Genomic DNA, 15,775 nt, shown 5'->3' on the forward strand with positions numbered 1-15,775 from the left:
AAGTCCGTCAATTAGAAAATATCGATTTGATTTAGAAATATATCAATTTACGTATTTATTATATTGCACATCTTAAAACTCGTCGTACAAATTGTTAACAAAGCTTGCATTATTCTTACGTTCGCGAATAACTTTTATATATATTATTTTGCAATATTACGTGGTAACATTTCTGTTATTTGTATCATTTATTGTGATTTTTTTCATACTAGCACAACACAGGCGCGCGCTACGCGCACGCTATTGTTATTTTTATTTAACGTGTTGTCAGTGAACACAACCTGTCACCGCGATGACAGATAGTATATACGTCTTATAAACCATATACTACACATATGAGAAATGTCAGAAATAACGCATGAAAATCAAACTCAAAAAATATTGAGAGAGAGAACTGGAAAAACAACACGTGACTAAAGTCATGTGACAGGGAAAAAGGTAAAAAAGAGAATATTATATATATTATATGTAATATTCTATAATCTATGTATAATACACACACATACGCATATATGTATATATATATATATATATATATACCGTAATCACGTGACCGAAATCAGTAACACCGCCGCGGCCGCACGGCCGAGGTCAATGACTTCACCGCAGTCGCGCGACCGAGGTCATTGACCCCGCCGCGNGACCCCCTCCCCCCCACCACGGTCGCGCGGCCGAGGTCAATGACCCCGCCAAGGCCGCGCGGCCGAGGTCAGTGACCCCGCCAAGGCCGCGCGGCCGAGGTCAGTGACCCCGCCAAGGCCGCGCGGCTGAGGTCAGTGACCCCGCCAAGGCCGCGCGGCCGAGGTCAATGACCCCGCCAAGGCCGCGCGACCGAGGTCAGTGACATTACTCTGTAGTATGTATATAATACATATAATATTTTGTTATCAAAAATATACCGCGTGTATATCGCGATTAATTTTTTTGCGAATATAAATTGTTAATCTTCCGCTAATTTTTTTTTATTTTCTAAAATAAATTATTCTAATACGTAAAACGATACATCGGTTCTCTTCCTATTCTCTTTTTTGAATTCACAGATCGATCATTTTAATTCTCGAAATAAAACGAATCGACGTCCGTGATATTCACACACCTGTAGAAGCGCGAAACACATTTAAGTAATTTTGTTTTATTTAATAGCAGCAAATGATGATCTGAAGAGATGCACTTACCTGATTGCACTCTTATCTGCTCCGTAGTTATACGATTGGCACGAGTTCTAATGCTGCTTGCTAAAATTTGGTAGACAATCGCGCATTGTATTTAAAGTAGCAAGTGTGCGACGCTAAATTATGTGTCACTGTACTATATACATCCGACATTTCGCGACGCAACAAACGTACAGTTTTTCGCGCGAGACAACAATCGCGAGAAACACAAGATAATTTGAACGAAGTTTTACTCCGCGTCGCGCGTCCGTCGAAACAAACGATATCGAAGCGCGCGATATCGCGATTCTCAAAGTATCGAACTCGCGCGCGAGACAATAATCGCGAGAAATACGAGATGATTTTTTGAACGAAGTTTTGCTCCGCGTCGCGCGCCTGTCCGCCGAAACGAGCGTATCAAAGCGCGCGATTCTTACAAGTATCGAATCTACGCGCGACACTCAAACATCCACGATGACGAAAGCAAGAGAAAATCGATAGAAACGGATAAACGGAAATACATAATATATCGAGCTTTTATTAAATAAATACACCATCAGACACAGTACAGAACATAATCAAAAACAAATTTTGGGTAGCGTTTTATTCATTGAACATGGTCACGAACACGTAAATCGCGGCACTCATAATGCACGAAAAAATTATCGACTAAATAAAATTATCTACTCAACCGGTTTCTATTAAGTTTCTTCTCTCGCAATTGCAAAATAGAAAAAATTACAATTTATCACACATGAGATTCTTGAAACTTTATTAATAAAATAATTTATTAATCTTTATTAATATAATAATAAATAAATACAACAATTAAACTATATTGTGCAATAAACTTTGTATAAAGACCAACTTATATAATAAGAGTATTTACGAAATGTGTATATGTACGTTATAGAGTTTTAATTTTGCAAAAGACACTTGGTCAACTCTTTCTTTCAAATACTAATCCTTTTTAAGCATCTTTGTGCACTTGCGGAAAAATTCAGGTCCGTTCCAGTAACCCCTGTAAAAAATATATGAAAATACAAAATTAATGATAATTAATTTTCACATGTACTTTTTAACAAAATCAATTATATTCTCAGTAACTCACTTCAACATCAAATTCCAGTATATAAACGGGAAGAAATACGTTTTTAGTAAATAAGTGAAATAATATTCTTTTCCTTGATTTACTGGAAAAGTTTCCAAAGGTTGCAAGTTGTAGTCGAACTCTGCCAGAATACATTTACCGTAACCAGTAACCAATGGACACGACGCGTAACCATCATAAGCCATTGTCATTGGTTTACCAGCCAGATCGTCCGCAATATTTCGATACAACACTTTTCCTTGAGCAGCTGCATAGCAAATGTTGTATAGCCACTGATACAAAGCGTTTTTATCTCATATTGTCCTAAAAATGTACAGAAAACTTGTTTTACCTATTGCGGCCATAGTTTTAGAATTCGGAGTGTTTGTACAATCGCCTATGCCGAATATATTTGAGTATTTCGTATGTCTAAGAGTTTTCGGATCAACGCTGAGAAACCCAGCTTCATTGGTCAATGCGGAATGTTCCTTTAAAACTGCAGGAGGCCCCATTGGAGGTGTCACATGAAGAAGAGAATACTAGTATAACAATAAGAAAGTTAAAAAATTGATTTGGTAACAATATAACCGCAAAGTTTTTTCAATTAAAAAAAAAAAAACAACACACCTCTTGTGTCCATGTTTCTCCCGGTGAATTCAGTTTTTCAAACGTGGCTTGCTTTTTTTCCGGATCTATTTTCACCAGATTAGTCTGGAGATTGACATTAATATTCCTCTGTTTACAAACACTCCAAAGAGAATCAGCATACTTTTTAACTCCAAATATAACAGGTAAGGCTGTGTTGTACATGACGTTGACATCATTCCGTAGATTGTGCTTTTAAATGAAATAAGTCTGATCATACAAGTGAACATTTGTTACTAATGAATTATGATAGTTGCAAAGACGTACTTTGCGAAGATAGTCCTCCGTAATGTAGGCAATCTTCTGAGGTGCACCTGGGCATTTAACAGGTGAATTTGGAAATGTAAATACCGCTGTTCCTGTCTTTGTATTTTTAATTTTTGAATAAACTTCGGAAACCGTCTCTGGTCCGTAGATAGAGCACACTTGTGCATCAGGATCGCGCAAACCCTCCTTTAAACCTGGAATCTGTCAAAGAGATCTTGATATAAAAAATCGTGTTAACTCAGTAAAGAAGCACTGAATAGTATCTGTTTCTATTTAATATCTTACTTTATCCCAATGCAATTGCAAGCCTAATGCAACAATCATGATATCATATTGTATGGTATCTCCATTGTCTATTGACACTTTGTTAGCATCAGGTTCGAATCCAACAACAGAAGCTTTCAGCCATTTTACGTCTTTCGGCAAAATATCTTTCATATTCCTTCTTGATGATTTAAAAGAACTAATGCCACCACCAATCAAGGTGAACAAAGGTTGATAATAATGCGACTGAAAATAACAGTGTTGTACTGCCAAGTAATCTTCAAAAGTGATATTATTAAAATCAAGTTATGTGAATTATATGTGTATTGCATATTGTGTTAAAACAATATTATGTATGTAATTTTAACTCACATCGTTTGGGTCTGTTACAATAACTTCCTTTGGGTTGTAGAGCTCTCTGGTTAGCTTAGCAGCCATGGAACAACCACCGGTACCACCTCCGAGCACCAAGACTTTGCAGCTAACGCAATGAATTCAGAATATATATCAACATCATACATCACACCGTTTTATCTCAGTAGAATAGCGTACTTACGAGTGATGTATCTGTTTGTATTCGTGTTTAAACACACTTCTCGTCAGCAAAGTGACATCACAAGACAGCAACAGACGTGACATTGTGTATTATGAAATGAAACATATAACTTTGTACAAAAAAAAAAAAAACAAAAAGGAACAGTTTAAGACATCACTCTTCTATAAGAAAACATTGACTTCAGAACTCTTATAATTGTGCAATTGCAATCACTGATTGCGACAATTGACATACAGTAACTTATAAGGTGCGAAGCAATAAGCTCACATATCAAAATGTAAACTCTCATATCAACCTTGTACGGGTAATACGAAGAAGCAACATGTGTACACACTTGACGCGATAAGATTTATCGGTTTACGGATATTGTTATCCTATTGAAACATCTGTTATGTACATTGCGCGATCAGTTCTCCTCGAATTACCGGCTTCAGGTTAATCCTTATGTTTAATCGAGCTCATTGTCGCCCACATTGTTCTGCTATTACGTACTTCCGTACGTCGCTTACGTATAAGACGACGGGAACTCCATCGCGATCGAGTTTATACGTCGCAAACGCAATGTCCGGCACATGACCAATGGACGAGCGACCGCACTTCGCAACAACCTTGGACGAGAGAGATCGCAGGTACAACCGACAGATTTAAATCCGCCACCGACGGCACTGACTGTCACGGAATGCGATCGAGACGCGAGAGATCGGAAAACTCAACGGAAAGATTCGAAGAAAACCGTGTATAAGTATACATTGTTAATTATAATCCTCGTTTACGTGCAACATATGTTTAATAGAAAAGTGTGTCACAATTAAAGCGGAACGTTACACGCTGTTTTCAATATGTGATATTCACTTGTAAGCTTTGTGTACAATTTCTAGTTATTTCTTTTTTTCTCTAATACCGGAAATGTTAAAAATTTTCAAGTTTCACGTAAAGAAACAGTGCACATGCTTGTGTAGTGTTGTGCGTCTATGGTACGCAAATATATATATATATATATTGAGTTATTAAGCGTACGAAAGACGACAAATATATATATAAATAAATAATAAATAAATATATATAAATATGTTCAGTGTTTCTTTATATAAAGTATAAAACTTGAAAATTTTTAATATTTTCAATTTAAAAAAAATATGTATATAAGTAAATATATGTATATATATACATACATATATATATATATATATATATATATATAAAATTCATTTATTAAGTTTCATCTTAATGAAACACATCGCAATCAAATATCTCTAGCGGGGGAGACAACCAAGGAATGAAGTTCAACCACTTTTGTAATGTTCGTTTTTATTTCTCTCTTTATTGAAGATAACTTTTTGAACGCCGCCTTAAGTCAGGCAAATTCGGTTCAATTCAGCTGGGTTCTGTCGGTCGCGCGCCAGCCTCCAAGCCGAACCGATCCAGCTTCAGGGCTTTTGTGTGAAACCAAAAAATAAAAGTAACATCCATACAAAGCAAAGCGGCGAGTCCAATTATTATACGAGGATATACATCAGGTAAAGTAAAATCTTCAAAAATAAAACGCACATTATTCTAATTAAAAAAAATACAAAACAAAACAAAACACCACACACATTCGCATTTTCAGATGATATTCCGAGAGTAGCGTGTCACACGAAAAGGGGGAAAAAAAAAAAGAGAGAAAACTCTTGTGGGCGCGACCGACAGGACGCTCGCGAATCGCGGAAAGGACACGAATGCTCGTTTTTTTTTCGCAATCGGTAATAATAATAATTAATAATAATAATCAGTTATATATGTAACTTCTTTTTCTTATCGTGCATCTATGTTCGCGGTTGTTATTTCTTTCTAAAGAAATCCTTACAGGCTACAAAGTTATTATTTACAGTACACAAGACTTTTCCTTGTCGACTTTCACAGTTATACTCGTTTCTCTTATGATACGAGCGCGCGGATATACGTAATACGTATTGGTGCTCGAACGAACGATTTCGAGATTCGAACGAATTGTTGTGCGCTCTCGAAAAATTAGTTTTCCGAGAAACAGTTCGAAAAAAAAGAGTTGAAAGTACAACCAGCGCGTTCGGATAGTTCGAACAATTCGAACTATTTGGTCAACTCGTGAAATGAATGAAGATAGGCAAAACTCTAAACAGAAAAAAAAAAAAAAAAAAAAAAAAAAAAAAAAAAAAACTAGCAAAATCAATTTCCGTTTATTTCTTTCTCCGCCTAACTTTATACATGTACACAGTTTTTTCTTTTTCTTTCCTACGAAAATAGCTGTCGAAAAGATTCGAACTGTCCGAACTGTTCGAATTGTGCGGTATCTCTCCCTTCGCGAGAGATCAACCCGAACAATCGAACGAGCTTGGGATTCGAGCAATTCGATTGATTCGAACGTTTCTTTAAATTTTTCGAGCGCTAATACGCACGCGAGTTAACTCGTTCATTTTTTTTTTTTTTGTTCTTCTTTTTCCATTAGCACATCACGCATCCGCGATTAAAAGTCTAATCTGTCGACCAGACACGCATCGGTCCTCGACGATCGTTCGAATATTACGGTTTTTGGTTTTTTTTTCTTAATACGAACTTTTGTGGATAAAGCAATGCTCAAGTCTGTCACCAAGAACGCCTAAGTATACAAATAATAAGTTGTAACAACAGCAACCGATGAGTGTTAAAGAATATTTTCATCAACGAGCATACGCAATAGTGTTTTATCCGTTTGTCAGAGAGTTTCAAGTCACGAACAAACACACAAGTTTAAATAAACATAAGATTTATGAAAATAAGTAAATGTAGCAACACAAGATATTTTTTTTCACAAGATATATATTTTTTGTATTTTTTTTTTTTTTTATTATTTTGAAGTAATAAATCCTACAGGACTCCCAGTAACGTCCCATAGGACCTACTCTTTTTTTTTCTATTAAAATAATAACGATCAGAGAGTTTTCTTAATATTAAAAAATCCTGTACACACGTAGGACAAAGTATAAGCATATAAAAAATACACGAAATAATTGTGTTGTGTGATTTATATCATTGCTTTATCAAACAGCTCGTATTGTGCACATAATAATCGCGATAACTCGATATCAGCAAAAACGAATAGACGAAAAAACACAATGACGCAATGGAAAAAACGATTGCCGGTGTTCTTCCCCCTCCCTCCCCCTTTCCCGCTTTTTTTCTGGACCGAATAATAATTTGCGTCGGAACACACTTGTCGGCGTTAATAAACCAGACTTATCTTCTGCGATATGATACAAAGTAACAGTATTCCTAAACGTACATATCTTATATCTTCCTATGAAATACAGCATTCCAATTTATATATTTCGGGCCGGATTCACATCTCGATCGTCTCGTTCTCAGTCGGAAAAAAAGTCTTTTTTTTTGTTTTTTTGTTTTTTTTTTTTCATCTAACGAACACAATACGCCACGAGAAACGTGATCGCGTAAACTCCGCGTCACACAGTCGGATTGTACATGATGATCGTTGGTGGAACGATCCGCGTTTTTTTTCGTAAGGCTGCAGTTGCGCTTCCGAGTGACGGAAAATGATTGGCGGGCGCCAAGCAATGGAATATTTCTCCCGTGCACGCTTGTAACATTATTTCTTATTGTTAGGATCACTGGAGACGTTACCTTCCGTCGCTTGTCACCCGTTACCCATCTCGCACGTAAGTACAACTAATATAAAAACAAAACGGTATCAAAACCCAGACCACATTATCTCAAAATGGTTTAAAAGACGTCTCACTGTTTTCAGATGTAGATATTGTAATATTTTTTTTTGAGACATCTTTCAGATTATCCGGGAAGAAAAGAAACAAGATGCTCTCATGTTTGCGACAGTGACGCGAGTTTACAGCTATTTAACCCTCGTAATGCGGATGCCACGAGCATTTACTTTGATCCAGTCGCTATCAAATGGACATGCAATGTGTAATTTTTTTTACAACGTTGTATTTGGTACGCAAGTGTTCGTTTCTGTACAGAGATATTCTCAAAACTATATATATAATGAAAAATCTTTCTTCTATGGGATTGAAATGACTCGCATTCGCGTTACGAGGGTACGAGCCTGAGAGGCTTTCAAGCTTCTTTTCAATTTTCGACAGAAATTTCGATGAATCAAATGCTGTTGTACGAAATACGCGATGTCCAATGTGTGTGATATATTATCCCCCTTTCTCTCATTTTGCTCGGATACGCAGCACTCTATCTAATATATTCACAGAATCCTTGATTTCTTTTTTTTTTTTAAGTTCAACTTAAGTAGATCGTTACTTACAAAAATATAATTGGACGATCGTCGATCGGGCGAATACACTTTGTAGTTTGTGTACCGCTGAACAAAGTATAATATCGGCGCATATATATATATTATATATATATATATATAATGTATATAAATTATGTATATATTATATATATATTATATATATATATTAATCAACAAACGTCGCTTACGTACGTATACGTTGATTTCGCAGGGCGGTTGCGCGTATATATATAACTATACATCTTTGAGGGCGCACGCGTGTGTATGTGTGTGTGTGTGTGGTTTTTCTGTCTCTGTATGTCTTTGTCTTCTGTATGCAATGTGTGTATGTGTGTGTCTCATCTGTACGCATCAAACTACACATAACAGAGTGCGTCGAAGTAGAGTTTGCTCTCATTTGGTTTCTTTTCACATACAAAATAATTTTATTTACAGTCTGTCGCAATAATTATTACTTTATAGTTCTTTATATACTAGATATTAATAGTATAATATATATATTTATTCATTTACTTACTGCAGTTTTTAGGTATATGAATGTGTTAGAGAACTATTTACACAATAATAATAAGACGTAATATAAATATTATTGGATAATCATAGAACAAGTACTTTACTGCGTGTGTGTATGTGTGTGTATATATATATATGTGTGTAAAATATGTAATATATGTGTGGTTGTTTCATCTTGAATCGGTCATTTCGTTGTAGAAACATTCGGATTTGTCTCGCGAAACGATAACGGTAACGCAACAAAAGAAAACGAGTATCGGTGAGATTGACTCCGCGGTTAGATCAGACGATTTGAGAAGAAAAACTATCCTGAGAATTAATGATGTGTGACTGACACATTCTTTGTTCTGGACAAATCAGCGTCTCTCGCTGACGTTTGACTATGCGAAAAGAGAAACGAGAACGAGAACAGAAATTATCAATTAAACCACAGCCGGAAACGAAGCATTGTTTAAATGCACATTATGTGTGTTTGTAGTCTCAAGACAACTCGCGTAATTCTAACGTAACTAATCTAATTTTTTTTTTTTTTTTACTTAAGAAAAATCTAAAAGAACATTTTTTTATAATTTTTGTTTTTGTAACGAAATAGTTTTCCAATATGACACGCAAACCAAAATTGTCTAATCGTATTGCATATATCAATCATATCGGAGATTTTGTTGCTCTATCTTAAGATTTGCCTATACTAAAGATATAATAAAAATCTAAACCCAGTTACATTATCTAAATTTTTGCTTATCGAAACCAACCAAACGAAGGTGGTAGTCAAGAATATATTCGGCGACGAACACGGACGTTCACATACGCTCTTCGCGAGAAAAAATGTGTGTCAAACATGTGTATGACAAATATGATGAACGCATATCATATTTTAAGGCAATGAAAATAAACTAACTGAGTGGGCAAAGAAACCCAAGAAGGAATCGGTGTGTCTCCGATTTCTCATCGATTAAACATTACGTTACAAAGCTTTGTGAAAGCTTACGAAGCTGTTTCATCGAAACAGTTTTTTTTTGGGTTTTTTTTTTTTTTTTTTTTTTTTTTTTTATATTATCGAAGACACGTGTCAATCGTATCTCTACATCGTCTTAACACTTCGCTACCTGTACGATTTAATTCAAATACTCGTTTAATCTTCGTTAAATACAGCGTAAATTCTTCTAAGATTTTTTAAATTTATTTTCATTCGACACGGATGTAAAAGTGTCAAGCGAGAAAATTCGTACAGGGAATAGCGGAGTATTTTATTATTAACGTGTCATTATTTTAACAATCGCAGTAAGTGCGCCGATATATATATATATAGTTTTACTTCATATCGTTGACTTTCTCACTTAGAATATAAATTGCGGAACGTTCGCAATTCTCGACGAGTCAGTGTAAGGATTATTATCAGTACTTATATAATCGCACACATTATGCGAACAGAAAAAAGGCAAGCGAATAGTGGAAAAGTCACCAGTCGCGCGCTATCGAAAATGCAAGTTGCATCTATCTACAGTAGTTTGAACCTGAGTAAGATCATGTTTTCTTCTCTCTCGTTCGTATTTTTTTTTCTTTCGAAAAAAGTCAGTTTCAGTGAAAGCGTCAAGACTAATACGAACTCTCTACATAACGGACGCGTACAACTGCGGGACATTTTTCTCTCACCGTGAAAAAGGTGTCAAGAAAAGAGAGAAAATGGAACACGAAATGGGGGAGGGGAGAGGACGAGAGAGCGAAAAGATGATTCTTGTTGAGAGAAATTAATTCGACGTGTAATATAATGGGAAATTGGCAAAAGCGCGTGTGTCCCTATTCTTATTATTATTTTCCACGTTTCTCCTCGCGCGCTCATAGATAATAGGCGCTTCCTTCCTCAGGACGTAACGTGCGGGACACTTCCTTATGCTTTTGTCCGATAGCATACTACGACGTGTGAGACTGTTGAGATTGTGACAGCTTGTTGTAGCTTTTGTGGTGACTGGATGAATGTCTCTCCTGAAAACGACAAATATCTCTTTATGTGACGTTTACTCCAATGAGAAAAAAAAAAAATACTTTCGCTGATATAATTCGCTCACACAATGCTATAACTCTATTGGTTTTGTGTCACATAAAAGTAGATACGTCTCCGATATATCTTTAATAGAATTTTTTTTATTCTGGAATATGAAGATGTTCTGAGATTTGATTGACCACAAGCTATCCAAGTGTTTTGCTACTAACAATATTACTTCTCGTTTTTTTTACACTTACAAATTATTTTACCCGTAATTGTATCTACTTCTATTTTTATGTATTCTTATTATTGTCACATATAAGAATTTTCTTCTACGCATATTCAACATTTGTATTATCATTATTTAATAATTAATGCTTAATCAATAATCAAGTAAATTCGTAACGTGTGCGAACGAGAATATTCTGGAAGTATCGTATAGTGGAGGACACTGATGATAATGTGTGCTTAAACATGAAGTTTAATCTGTAAAAGAGGTGTCAATCAACGCATATCGTGTTGGAATTTACGCGTCGATCTTCCTTCGCTTTTCTTAGTTTTCCATCTAGGCTACAAAGCGGTGTCGAACAAAGCATCGCACAAAGATAAGCGTTTCCTTGAGCGAATTTTACAGGAGAGCTATTGCGTAACTTCTTGGAATTAATTCGACTCGGAATTATTTTGACTTTCAATTGTTTTTCTTTTTTCTCTGTTTCAAAAAGAAAAAACGACGAAAAAACTTGATGTTCCAAAAAATTATTAATACAATGATACAAATATAATAATTATAATATTTAATATGTTATTCCGAAAAGTCACATGATAGTTGCCCTGATAAAAAAGCGATTACAGATGCATATTGTGACGCGAGAGTGCAATACTGTTGCTCGTTTTCATGCTGATACGCACGCATGCATATATATAACATACATGTGTATGTGTACAAACATTAATAACACACACAAGAACAGCGATAATACTGATAATCTAGCTGTGACAATTGCATACAGACATACATATACACACACACGCACGCATTCGTAACAAAAATAGCAATAACGAGCGCGATGTACCCTTCACCAAGCACTAAGACTAAGTGTGGCACAAACAACAGTAATTAAGTTCTTAAATTTCATTTGCTCCGCGCGTAATTTCCACGATATTATCTTAGTTTACACATACATATATATTAGAAGCGATATGTGCGTCATCATTTGTGTATTGTACATGTGACCATAACTTTACAAAATTTCAAGTGCGACAAAAATCAAGTATTTGTGCGTGCGTGTGTGTGTGTGTGTGTGTATATGTGAGTCAACCGTGTACAAGAATACGCTTGTGCACGAGACTTCACGTAGCAGTGTGAAACAGAATAGTAAAAGTACGAGACGTCTCGTGATATTGCGAAAGCACAAAGCACACGTGTTCCCTTTCTACTATGTATATATGTTCTGCGAACAATACTCGTACACATAAAGTGACGTTAGTACATATATATATATATTATATACATATATATATATATTTACACACATACATATGTACATACACATATATATGCGATGCGTGAAACGTGTGTGGTATTAAGAAAAAGACAAAATAATCACTAAGGTTTTTTTTCGTTTTTGCATAGAACATTTATTTGCGTTGCTTTCTTGTATTTCTTTTTTTCTTTTTTTTTTTTTTTTATATCGACCACGTGAAGCGTACAATGCCCGTCGTGTGTAAATTTCTCATACGGTTGTGTGTCTGGAATAGCAAATCCAACTTTTTATCTTCGTCTTTCGTGGGCCTGTGTGTGAACAAAATAAAAAAAGATCAAAGAATTACATATTTAAACTCAAAGAGGTTCAAGAGGGTTCACATCAAAGTTTCTCTTCCTGCAACATTTTCATATCGACTATATAATCGCCTCGCACCGATGCAAATTACAATCGACACTTTTTTTGTTTCGAAAAACAGGTAGCGTACGCGACAAGTGGTGAAATATCATACATCGTGTACAGAAGTTGTCACGCAATATCTGCGTTACATGCGTATATTATTGTTTTTTCTTTTATTGGCAAAAATTACTTGGACCCTTCAAATATTTCATGTCTTTTAAGTCATTCACATTTATATACATACATACATATGCACATATACAATGTACATATATATGTGTTCATATTCCCGTATATGTGTGTATTCGCTGCTCAAACGCAAGAGCTCATATATACTATGTGTATTAATCTCTTCTCTCTTTCTCTCTCTCGCATACTCGCTCATCTTCTCTCTTCATCTCCATGTAATTTCGAGATTCTTCTTGTTTCTTCTTAAAATGAATTTTTTGTGTCACGTCTGATATTTTCTAGTTGTTTAAAAATAAAAATGATTGAACAAGATACAGAGAGACCGAAATAAAAATTTTTATTACACCAAGAGTCACACGATTGCAGTTAGAAATAACACTATTGTTTCAATTTGTTTTTTTTTTATTTAATTCGATACAAAAATCTCAACGTCATCTTAAAATTTTCATTCACGGAAATCACATCTCGGAATTTGGCTTTGAAGATCACGTTAATGAAAGAAAATAATGACAGATTATGTACACAAGTATATATACATATCTACGTAAATTCTCACGATCACAGCGTGTAACTTTTATATATATGTATATATTTACCTTAGCAATTATTTTGTCTTTCCACTACTTCCATCATTTCTGTTTTATTTGCGCAATTGCAAAACAAACGCGCGGTGTATTCTTATATTAAATCATATAAAACCTATACAGAATTTTTCACAAATTTTCGGTAAGTTTTGTGAAGGGGACAGCGTTTTTCAACCGAAATGTGCCGCAAAAGTTTGAGAAAAAATAAAAAAAAAAGAAAGCGAGAAAAATTGAGAAAATAGAAAGAGAAAGAGAAACAGATGTAGTTTGATAAGTTTAGCATCCCGCGAGTTAAAATCGATTGAAAAACGCTGGCGAGAATACAAATTTAATATATCACAAACAAAGCCTTATTGTTACAGCGTTTCATCATCAGGTATGTGCATCATGATATAAACTATATGTCGAGGATAAATTTAACATATTCGTTTATAAATTGTTTATATGTGTACACAATCGGGAAACATTGAAAAAAATAGATATATGTACATACACCTATAGATATCTCGTAAAGGTCTGACAATTATGCGCGAAAAATACAGGTATCGTGAACTACTCAAGGGGAGGAAAAACGCGATACTACTTCGTTTAAATGGTATGAAAAGCGGCAACAACAACAACAACGGTTACAACAATTAACAATGAGGCCATTTGTGACTTCGTCTTTTCTTTAACATATCTATAATATTTCCACATATATATATATATATATATTCATTTTTTTTAAGTATTTTATACACGCACGTGTGTATATATGAGTATACACACACGTATACATCACATATGCACTCGTTAAGAAATCCTAGTTTCGTCGCGTATCAGCGTACACATATATCGATTATAAACATATATTCCTGAGTTAATATTTGTTCTCGTGAAAGATTCACAATTATTACATGTTGTAAAAAAAAGAAAAAATAGAAAGTTCACTGACGAATCTTGATTTGTGTGCTTGCTCTTGAAAAACTTGGTCCTGTGTAACAACATGTCTCGCCACACGAGTAAATACAAGTTATCTTTTATTTTATACGCTATTCGCATTAAATAATAAAAATTAATTTAAAAATATAAGTAATATATACACATATATATATATATATTATACAAAAAAACCGAACTACATACTTCTATTTTTCGCGAATATATAATAATAAATCTTTTGCGTAATTACATGCTAATGAACAAACGCTACCAATAAAAACTTTGTTAACTTAAACGCCGTAAAACTGACAATTAGTGATTATCTTCGTTTACAGAATGTTCTTTACGAATATAACAAAAGAGAGATCACACAATGTCCGTATCAATCACTGGGCAGTAATCCTTTTCTTCTTTTTCGTACGCGGTCACAACATAATTTTTGTTTCTTGCTCTCGCGTCTAAAGCTGCGTCTCAGTTGAGTGTTTTTACTTCATATCCACGCGAAAATTGAAGTAATTATTAATGTATAAATGTTTTTCTTATTTCTAATTCTATTTCACATTTACAATGTAATTTTTATATATACATATATATATATACATATATATAATATATATATTTATATTTATATATACATGTGTATAAGATAGAATTGAAGTACTAGAGAACAAAATGCCATGTCCAAACTTTCTACTGGGGAGTATGCTATTATGTAATACATGTACAAAAGAAGAGAAATAATCAAAGCAGTCATGTGGTGCTAAAAAGTAAGTGCTACGATGTCATGCTGCTATTTCACCATTCACAACTACGAAGACAAAAGTAATAGTGTTTGTTCTTTGCTAAATTGCTCCGAGAACGAATAGTGCGATTTTCTCACTCTTATTATCTTTTTCTCAAAAAAACCGCAAATTCTATATCAAAATATAAAAATACATATGAAATATATACATATTTAATAAAATAAGAATTATTTTTACTGAAGACAAAAAATTAAAGAAAGAAAATCATACACGACAAAATGTCTGTTCGTGTTGCCTGCGATTGTCGAAATTTTTTTGAATAAAATGTTTATTATATTTCGAGAAAAGAAAAGTAAAAGTGTACAGGAACAACAGAACTCAAAATGTTGTTTTTGTCTCTTTTGAAAAAATATAAATCGCTAATTACATTAATTACATATTTTGATAAAATTAATACTTTTAATATATAATAATATTAATACTTTTAATATATATAAGACACAAATATATCATAAAGACACAAATATATCATAAAGACACAATAAGATTACATTATTTATATAAAGATACAATAAGATTATATTTCAAAAAACCCATTCAAGTAAATTACTATTTCCACAAATATTATATGTTTACACGAAAACATTACCAATTTAATTTTTACCTTTAAGTTTTTAATTTTTTTTAATTTTTTTTTATTTTTTTTTTTTTT

The 15,775-nt window shown here is 34.1% G+C and overlaps 2 protein-coding genes and 1 long non-coding RNA gene across 8 annotated transcripts in view; 1 reads left to right on the forward strand and 2 right to left on the reverse strand.

The window, feature by feature from the left end:
* Positions 1–1,963: 1,963 nt before the first annotated feature.
* Positions 1,964–4,733, reverse strand: LOC109855915 (sulfide:quinone oxidoreductase, mitochondrial). Of its 5 annotated transcripts, none has more exons than XM_020430630.1 (9): positions 4,466–4,733; positions 3,974–4,082; positions 3,790–3,898; positions 3,439–3,663; positions 3,154–3,354; positions 2,869–3,078; positions 2,594–2,780; positions 2,263–2,509; positions 1,964–2,172 (listed from the first exon to the last, which is right to left on the reverse strand). In XM_020430630.1, the coding sequence occupies exons 2-9, from the start codon at positions 4,054–4,056 to the stop codon at positions 2,112–2,114; spliced, it is 1,323 nt and encodes a 440-aa protein (XP_020286219.1). In that variant the 5' UTR covers positions 4,057–4,082; positions 4,466–4,733; the 3' UTR covers positions 1,964–2,111. The 5 variants fall into 5 exon arrangements, with proteins under 5 accessions (XP_020286219.1, XP_020286217.1, XP_020286218.1 ...); XM_020430628.1 differs by having other exon boundaries at positions 4,399–4,733; XM_020430629.1 differs by having other exon boundaries at positions 1,965–2,172; positions 3,974–4,134; positions 4,466–4,730.
* Positions 4,734–4,757: 24 nt separating this feature from the next.
* Positions 4,758–7,667, forward strand: LOC109855916. 2 transcript variants are annotated; one of them, XR_002250341.1, is made up of 3 exons: positions 4,758–4,827; positions 5,303–5,715; positions 7,589–7,667. It is a non-coding gene; the product is annotated as an uncharacterized LOC109855916 (long non-coding RNA). The 2 variants fall into 2 exon arrangements; XR_002250340.1 differs by lacking the exon at positions 7,589–7,667 and having other exon boundaries at positions 5,303–6,148.
* LOC109855914 (cyclin-T) overlaps positions 7,295–15,775 on the reverse strand; it is a 16,657-nt gene continuing 8,176 nt past the window's right edge. The window contains exon 8 of the mRNA XM_020430625.1: positions 7,295–10,742. Coding sequence (XP_020286214.1) covers positions 10,671–10,742 — 72 coding nt within the window. The 3' untranslated portion in view covers positions 7,295–10,670. The remainder of the gene's footprint in view (positions 10,743–15,775) is intronic.

Source organism: Pseudomyrmex gracilis, unplaced genomic scaffold (genome assembly GCF_002006095.1).
Source record: "Pseudomyrmex gracilis isolate BER0280 unplaced genomic scaffold, ASM200609v1 scaffold_101, whole genome shotgun sequence".
Lineage (NCBI taxonomy): Eukaryota > Metazoa > Arthropoda > Insecta > Hymenoptera > Formicidae > Pseudomyrmex > Pseudomyrmex gracilis.

What these genes read in the sequence shown, in the direction of transcription:
- LOC109855915 (XM_020430630.1), bottom strand. Translation starts at nt 4,056, where the DNA reads ATGTCACGTCTGTTGCTGTCTTGTGATGTCACTTTGCTGACGAGAAGT. An exon ending in TTGTAACAGACCCAAACGAT is followed by an intron (nt 3,664 to 3,789) that starts GTGAGTTAAAAT and finishes TGTTATTTTCAG; the next exon opens with TCGCATTATTATCAACCTTT. An exon ending in CGGAGGACTATCTTCGCAAA is followed by an intron (nt 3,079 to 3,153) that starts GTACGTCTTTGC and finishes TTCATTTAAAAG; the next exon opens with CACAATCTACGGAATGATGT.